We start from the raw sequence: 8,301 nt of genomic DNA, 5'->3' as shown, positions 1-8,301 counted from the left end.
GAGGTCCCCACCCCAACTTGCGCCCGCAGGGCGACTGGACCCGCAAGCCCGGTCGGAGCGCGACCTCGGCTCCACGCCCACCTCGAAATCCCTAACCCGCTCGCAGCCCGAGGCCAGCGGGGAGGAAGGCCGGAGCACCAGACCCGCGGGCATCCACGGGCGGGAGCCGAGCCCCGGCATCCGGCCTCCGCGGAACAATGGCCGGAGGGGCTGCGGGAGCCGCGGCGGGCGCGGCGGAGCCGGGGCGCCCGGGCGCTGGAAGCCCCGCCCCGCGGCCGGCGCCCTGACAACGCGGGCCGGGCCGCGCCGCCCGCTCCCGCCCCTCGGCGCCCGCACCAGGCGGGGCCGGGCCAGAGCGCCGCCGCCGCCGCCGCACCGCAGCTGCGAGCTCTGCAGAGCGGGGCCGGGGCCGCGGCCGGCGCCCTCCCTCCCGCCTCCTCCGCCCGCCGCTATGAGCCAGGGACGCCCGGGGGACTGCGCCCCCCTCGAGCCCACCGCCGGACCCTCAACGCCCCCCAACCCGTTCGTGCACGAGTTGCATCTCTCCCGCCTCCAGAGGATTAAGGTAAGTGCGGGTGTGGGACGCCAGGGAGACGCTTGGGGGATTGGAGGAGAAAGCCATGGAGAGACCTTGGCAAAGAAAATAGGGATGGGGTCCGAGAAGGACGTGCTGGAGAGGCTTGCGGGGCGGGAGTCGGGGTGCGCACGTGGGGGTGGCGGGGAGATGAGCTCGGAGCCCCGGGGAGGACGCGGTCTGGGGCGGCAGACAGGCTCGGAGGTGTGGGAGGATTGGCTGGGTGGGGATGGAGGGCTGCCGGGGAGCCAGGGGTGGGGGAGATGGAGGGCGCGGGGGATGCGGATGGCATCCTGCGGAGGCCAAGGGGCTAGGAAGGAGGTGAAGGCTACGGAGAGCCCGGGGTGGGGGCAGGGGCGTGCTGGAGGCTTCTCCGAGGCTCTGAATGAGAGGAAACGGGTTTCTGGGCCGCGAGTCTGCGCCCTTGTGCCCTTCCAACGCCCCCTCTTTCCCCTCCCCCGCCCCCACCTCCTCCCGGTACTGCAGCACCTCCGGGGCTGGGAGGGCTGAGGACCGGGTTGGCTACAGAAAGCGCGGGGTCGCACCGGCCCAGCGGAACTGAGAAGCGGCGTGGGCAGTGTCCTAGGTTTCTGCGGCCGTCACCTCCCCCGAGGCGAGCGCCTGGGGCTCGGTTTTGTTTACCTGCACCCTCCCTGGGGCAGCCCTTGGAGTCACCCTGGCTCCTGGCAACCCTTTATCCTTCGGAGGAAAGCCGAGCTCTTCTCTTCCCCGCCCCCCCCCCCTCAGCCCCCACTCCCCGCCCCCAGGACTAGGGGAGCGCTAGTGGGCAGGCTAGAGACTGCCCTGCCGCCTGCAGAGGGGACCTCTGTGCGTTCCAACCCTCCATCTCCCAGGCCCAACAGGGAAGGAGACATCCTCCTGGTGTCTGTTGGACCTAGGAGCTATTTATGGAACGGGACGTGGGAGAGGAGGAACTATCTCCAGCCTACTGCACATCAAGCACTGTGCTGGGTGTGTTCCCGTAGGTTATCATTACACACTCTCCACGGCCTCCCCGACTTCTGGGTGCATTGCATGGCATTCGATTGTCTAGGTGGGTTGGAGACCAACTGAAAGATAGGGAAATGAGGCCCCTCGGCCTAGTCATCTTTTATTCACTTGTTCTCACCCACCTTGGATGCCAACACAGGCTCCTGTTTCTACACTGCTTGTCTCCTGGGCTACCCTGGGTAGTGGCTCTCTGCTCCTGGGTCCATCGTTGTGGGGAAAGGAAGCTTTGGAGGGAGCATCCCCCAGCTTCCTTTGGAGGGAGCATCTCCCCGCCCTGAAGTGGCCTTCTCTCCCGCCCTCTGCAGTTCTGCCTCCTAGGGGCACTGCTGGCCCCCATCCGAGTGCTTCTGGCCTTTATCGTCCTCTTTCTCCTCTGGCCCTTTGCCTGGCTGCAAGTAGCTGGTCTTTCTGAGGAGCAGCTTCAGGAGCCACTGACAGGATGGAGGAAGTAAGTGGGGGGGTTAGCTCCCGGACACCCTACTTCTCGCTTGTTTCCTGTTGTTTGTTGTGCTCCCTCTTAGAGAAGAGCAGGAGGGAGGGTTCTGAAGCTCTGGTACCCGGCCTGGCAAGGTGAGAGGAGTCAGCCAGGCCCAGACCTGGCGCCCGGGACCTCATCACTAAGCGATGTGCCCTGCGGTGCCCCAGAGTAGCTAGAGACGTCCACCCTTTGGCCAGAGTAACGGAGGGCAAAGGAAGGGCACCTGCTTTCCCAGGCGCCTACACCTGGGTGAGTGAGGGTCACGCTCCCTGCCTCCACTGACGCCCCACCTTGCCCTGCAGGACTGTGTGCCACAACGGGGTGCTGGGCCTCAGCCGCCTGCTCTTTTTCCTCCTGGGCTTCCTCCGGATCCGCGTTCGGGGCCAGCGGGCCTCTCGCCTCCAGGCCCCTGTCCTTGTTGCCGCCCCCCACTCGACTTTCTTTGACCCCATTGTCCTTCTGCCCTGTGACCTGCCCAAGGTTGTGTCCCGAGCGGAGAACCTTTCTGTGCCGGTCATTGGAGGTGAGAGAGTTTAAGGGGGTAAATGGGAGAGATGACAGCTATGGGGGGGGGGGGGCGGGGGGAGAGACAGGAATCAGATGGACACACTCTGGAGAGAACTGACCTCAAGGTTGCAGGGGAGAAGTTAGAAGAGATTGACTGATGTGGGCCAGTGAAATGCAAATTAACACCATTTGTGAACCCACATCATCGTAGACTCTGAGGGCTGGGGCTTTAGGGAAGGTGTTGGAGGGAACTGCTGGTCAGTTCCCTAAAAGGAGGATCCCTAGGACAGAGGGGTGACTAGGAAGCATCTCCTGCTGTTGAAGGCGGGGAGGTTGTGGGTGTCATTGTCCCCTGGTAGGAACCGAGTGACTCCTAGTATCCTCTCTGGACCTCAGCCCTTCTTCGCTTCAACCAAGCCATCCTCGTGTCCCGCCACGATCCGGCCTCTCGGCGCAAAGTGGTAGAGGAAGTCCGAAGGCGGGCTACCTCAGGAGGCAAGTGGCCCCAGGTGGGTAAGGGTCTGAAGACTCTCTCCTCACCTTTAATGAGCTGCTACAGAGGCCTCTCTTTCCTCTTTCCTCTCTCCTCTCCTTCAGCCTACCCCACCTCATTCTGGTCCCTTGGGTTTTTTCCTCCAGGTTCTATTCTTTCCTGAGGGCACCTGTTCCAACAAGAAGGCTTTGCTTAAATTCAAACCAGGTGAATAAAATGACAGTGGGTGGCAGGGCTAGAGGCAAAAGGAGCCTCGGTTTGGAAGAGGGACTCTGGAATAACCCAAGACGGGGACGGGTGGGGGAGGAGTGGGAGACAGGAAACCGCCCAGCTGACCCTGAAAAGCCTCCAGAAGTCAGAGAGAAGATTATAAATGAAATGGGACAGAGCCAGATCTCCTTTGAGCACTGTCCCAGACCCCTGCACTCATGCCCTCCGGCTGCCTCTGTGGACTAACCTCTGCCTGGGGGGGTGGGGGTGGAAATGGGACTTAGGAGCTTTCATCGCAGGGGTCCCTGTGCAGCCCATCCTCATCCGCTACCCCAACAGCCTGGTGAGTCTCGGTCTGAGAGAGGGGGATGAGGGAGCATGAATTCACCCAAATGGGTGAAAACTGTCAGTGCCGCGATGGGTTGTGCACGCGGGGGGCGGGGCCAGGGTGGGTCCCGGCCTCTCTGCCCAGAGAGGATTGGCCCGTTCCAAGGAAGAAAATAATGCCTTTCTCCCCTCACCTCTGTTTCTCCCATAGGACACCACCAGCTGGGCATGGAGGGGCCCCGGAGTGTGAGTTCTGGTGGTCCCTGGGTGAGGGCGGGGAGCAGGGTCTATCAGACAACTCCTGGCCCATCTTCCAATCTCCAGACAAGGCCAGGGGCCCTTCGTTCTTGGCTGAGAGCATCCTAGGAAAGATGCTTGTTTCCCTATGTTTTGTCCTGCTCTCCCAATGTGATCTGGAAGTGCTTGGAGCTCTCCACCTCATCATCCGTGCTGTGATCGCAGCTCCTTTTCACTTACTTCCTTGTTCCTCAGTGATTTTCTCCTCCACTCTTTCCTTCCTGAGAACCACCACCGTGAGGCTTGCCTCTTGCCCTTTTCCCCATTACTCACACCTCTTCCCGCCCGCAGTCCTTCCTCTGGCACAGCCCTGAAGAGCCGAGCCTCTCGCTTTCCCTCCCGCTTTTCTGGCCCTTCCCTGTCTCCCAACACACTTGCAAAACTGACTGTATGGCTAGGAGTCCATCTTTATATCAGTGAGCAGAAATTCCCCACTCCCCTCTGCCTGGTGGGAGGAGCACGCAGTGAGAAATTAGTGAGCGTCTGAAATCTCTCTTGTCTTAGACTGAAAGTCCTCTGGCTCACAGCCTCTCAGCCCTGCAGCATCGTAGATGTGGAGGTATGGCCCCCGTGGAGGGGTGGGAGAGTGGGCGTCCCCTGACCCCTGAAGCTTTTGGGAAAGAGATGGAGTGGTCACCTGGCTTGGAGATCCTGATGGGAAGTGTGTGTGTATATTTCAGTTCCTCCCTGTGTACCATCCCAGCCCAGAGGAGAGCAGGGACCCCACCCTGTATGCCAACAATGTCCAGAGGGTCATGGCACAGTGAGTATTCTACAAAGAATTTCCTGGAGCAGATATACAGGGCAAAGGGACCACAGAGGGGGTGGAGGGCTGAGGTTTTGAGTCAGAAGTGGGGGAAAGGGCTGAGACAGGGTGGATGGGGGTAAAAGGAGCCTAAATCCTCTCCCTAGTCATTAGGTCAGCCAGTAATGAACCCTTAAAAAATTCTTCTGCCTCATCTCCCCACCCCCGTCCCCATTCCATCCCTCTTCATCCTATAGGGCCCTGGGCATTCCAGCCACCGAGTGCGAGTTTGTAGGGAGCTTGCCTGTGATTGTGGTGGGCCGGCTGAAGGTGGCATTTGAGCCTCAGCTCTGGGAACTGGGAAAGGTTCTTCGAAAGGCTGGGTAAGTGACCTTGGTGATGACGAGTGGTCAGTGTCATGTATACTAGTAGACAGAAAAAGAATAAGGAGAAATGGGAAGGAGGAAGGAAAGTCTTAAAAAAAAAAAAAAAAAAAGTGGCCCTGACTGGTTGGGCTCAGTGGATAGAGTGTCAGCCTGCAGACTGAAGAGTCCCAGGTTCTGTTCTGATCAAGGGCATGTACCTTGGTTGCAGGCACATCCCCAGTAGGGGGTATGTAGGAGGCAGCTAATGGATGTTTCTCTCTCATCAATGTTTCTAACTATCCCTCTCCCTTCCTCTCTGTAAAAAAAATCAATATATATATATATATATATATATATATATATATATATACACACATATATATATTTTTTTTTAAGTGGTATGATAGAAGAGTTTTTTAAAAGATAGTGGAGGAAAAAGAAAGAGGAAGATAAGCAATTGCCCGAGTGAAGAAAAAAAAAGTAAGACTGGCTCTCAAGGGAGTTTGAGTCAGAGTATATCTTAGAAAAACACCAGGTGTACCAACACTGGAAAACTCTTGGGGCTGGACCCAAGGTCCTGCTGGGTGGTGTGCCAGAAAGAAACTGAGTCAGCTCTCTGCCTTCAACAATTCCATTGCAGGCTGTCCCCTGGCTATGTGGACACTGGGGCAGAGCCAGGCCGGAGTCGAATGATCAACCAGGATGAGTTTGCTAGGCAGCTCCAGCTCTCTGACCCTCAGACCGTGGCCGGTGCCTTTAGCTACTTCCAGAAGGTAAAGGAGCCTGGGTGGATGAAGGGCGCAGAGCTCAGCATTTAAGGATGTCATCTGAGTGGCCGCGTCAGTCGCATTAGATGACCAATTTGGAGTCTGTGCTGGATGTTCTAACCGCTGTTGTCAGATGGCCAATTGCTGAGGTCCTCTGGGAAATTCTTTTTTTTTTTTCTTTTTTTTTTTTTTTTTGAGTATCCAGTACGTCACAGAGCAATGTTTTAATCCTTGTGAGGTCGAAAAATGTAGGAATTATTGGTCAGTGAGATCCATACATTTCCAAAGCCACTTTTAGAGATTGGCAAAGGCACGGGATCATATGACCTTGAAAGTCAGTCACTGCGTGAGGGTTTCAGAGAAGAAGCATGAAGGTTGTTGGGTGGGAAGGTGACATGGAGGAGTCAGCACTGGACAGGTTAGATAGTTAAGAGTTTGAAACCCATGAGTATTTGCTCTATTTGAGCAGATTTTTAAGAATATCCCACAGCTTCTCTTGGGAATCTCTGAATTTTCTTGAGAATTTTTGACAAACCAGATTATTTCCTGGGGCTTTACCAGGTTTTTCTGTTGAATTATAATAAGGTTGTCCCAGAAGATTCTTAATGTTTATGAACAACTACCAGTGGTCCTCAGGAGCTCTTTCTTTATCTAAGATGCAGACTGTGGCTCTCCACACCCTCTGAAGGGACAGAGTGTGACCAGGTGTGTTGAAACTTAAGATCAGACAGACTGTCTCTGGAAGGAGCGCCACCCCTTAGCCTGTGGCAGAACAGAACCAAAGCCCGAGTGTCATGGCTCCCCCTAGAGTTGGCAGGCATCCTTCTCGGTCTTTTTGTAAGAAATTATGCCAGTGGCCCCCTTTTAGTCTGTTGGACCAGTTCTCCCACACAGAATGAGTGCGGAGAGAATCAATTTGATAGAGTGCTATGTCACCAGGTGACCTGGGGTAGATCTTGAGCAAACGCATGTCCTGAGAGAACTCTCAGGGCTCCTGGAGAGGTTAGAACACTGGGTTCTCGGGAAGTGGACGCAGGAGTCACCCCTGTGCCTGCTGAGAAGAGGGAGGATGCGGGGTCGGTCCCCCACATCGCCCTCGCTTCTCTTTCACACTCCAGGACGCCAACGGTTTGGTGGACTTCCGAGATGTGGCCCTTGCACTGGCAGCTCTGGATAGGGGCACAGGCCTAGAGGAGCTGACTCGCCTGGCCTTTGAGGTACCCGGGGGAGTTGGGGGGGGCGGGGCGGGGTTGGACATGGCAGCTGTGCTCCCCCACCCAGAAGCCTGTGAGGTATCCTATTACCAGTAGCTTCTAGATAGCTGGTGCTTGGTATCCAGCCCTGTGCCACACTGTGAACTGCAGAGCTCCGGTGTCTGTACGTTGAGGCTTAGCTGGGAACAGGAGGAGAGGACAGCAGCTGTGAGGTTAAATTCTGCAGAAAGGACCCAGGGGGCAGGGAGGGCCTGTGTTTTGCATTCTTGGAAGAGGAGGAGCCTGTCCGGAGAGTATGGGGGTGATGGCATGAGCAGAGGGCTTGACCTGAGTCCCCTTCTCTACCAGCTGTTTGCCGAGGAGCAAGCAGAGGGGCCCGGTCGCCTGCTGTGCAGAGACGGCTTCAGCACCATCCTGCGCCTGCTGCTGGGGTCGCCCCGCCCTGCTGCCGAGACTTTGCATGCGGAGCTGTGCCAGGCGGGACCCCACCACGGCCTCTCCCTCTGTGAGTCACACTCTTCTCAGCCCATGTGGACATTCGGGGCACCTTCAGCCCTGGGCTGGAGGGAACAAGGGCACCTTCGGCGCTGGGCCGGGAGGGAACAAGAGCTGGTTGGTGGCCAGTGCCAGGGAACAGAACATCTGAGAGGTGAGAATGGGAAGGATTGGCTAGAAGGCTGATTTGAGGAACGAAGCAGAGGTGAGAGTGACAAAACATACTGAGGAGAAAAGAGCAGGGCACCCACTTTCGCGCCTTCTTAGATAATTTTACTTTCCGCATCTCCCAATTGTCTATCCAGGTCAGTTCCAGGACTTCTCCCTCCGTGACCCACTCCACGGGAAGCTCTTCAGCACCTACCTGCGCCCTTCCCAGCCACCAAACGCCTCCTCCCCAGGCAGCTGCGCCGCTCTGGCCAATGGGACTGTGCACTCACCCAAGCAGAAGGGCGACTGAGCCCCTCCACCTCCCCAGCTTGCAATCTGGCCCACAGACTCAAGACAGCGCCAGGGGCCGACCCTGGGCCTCAAGCCCTCTCTGCTCCTGCTTGTTTTTTTGTTATTGTTTGGTTTGTTTTTTTTAAGTTGATTTTCATTTTTTTGTTTGTTTGGGGTTTTTTGTAAGAAACTATTTTATATATAAATATAAATATATATCTATATCTATTTAAAAAACATGAAGCTCGGTCACATTGATGGTATCATTAGCTGGAAGGAAAGGGATTATTAGTTGCCGGCTGGCCATTGGATAATCCCAAAAGTTCCCCAGGTTAGTCCTATGGGCCAGAGCTGGGTGAATCCTCACTTGCAATTGA

General features: G+C 56.7%; 1 protein-coding gene across 2 annotated transcripts; it reads left to right on the top strand.

The window, feature by feature from the left end:
• The first annotated feature begins 306 nt into the window (after window positions 1–306).
• On the top strand, window positions 307–8,167 carry LPCAT4 (lysophosphatidylcholine acyltransferase 4). Of its 2 annotated transcripts, none has more exons than XM_084870002.1 (14): window positions 307–565; window positions 1,891–2,033; window positions 2,366–2,586; window positions 2,967–3,079; window positions 3,210–3,270; window positions 3,573–3,616; window positions 3,812–3,846; window positions 4,402–4,456; window positions 4,578–4,660; window positions 4,900–5,025; window positions 5,648–5,780; window positions 6,893–6,991; window positions 7,337–7,493; window positions 7,789–8,167. In XM_084870002.1, exons 1-14 carry the CDS (start codon window positions 452–454, stop codon window positions 7,941–7,943), a joined length of 1,539 nt encoding a protein of 512 aa, XP_084726128.1. In that variant the 5' UTR covers window positions 307–451; the 3' UTR covers window positions 7,944–8,167. The 2 variants fall into 2 exon arrangements, with proteins under 2 accessions (XP_084726128.1, XP_084726127.1); XM_084870001.1 differs by having other exon boundaries at window positions 3,558–3,616.
• Window positions 8,168–8,301: the final 134 nt, after the last annotated feature.

The sequence above is a fragment of the Pipistrellus hanaki genome (genome assembly GCF_964339955.1).
Source record: "Pipistrellus hanaki genome assembly, chromosome: 1".
NCBI classification, from domain to species: Eukaryota; Metazoa; Chordata; class Mammalia; order Chiroptera; family Vespertilionidae; genus Pipistrellus; species Pipistrellus hanaki.
Note: the sequence above shows the minus strand (reverse complement) of the source record. Positions and strands in the feature narration are given on the sequence as shown.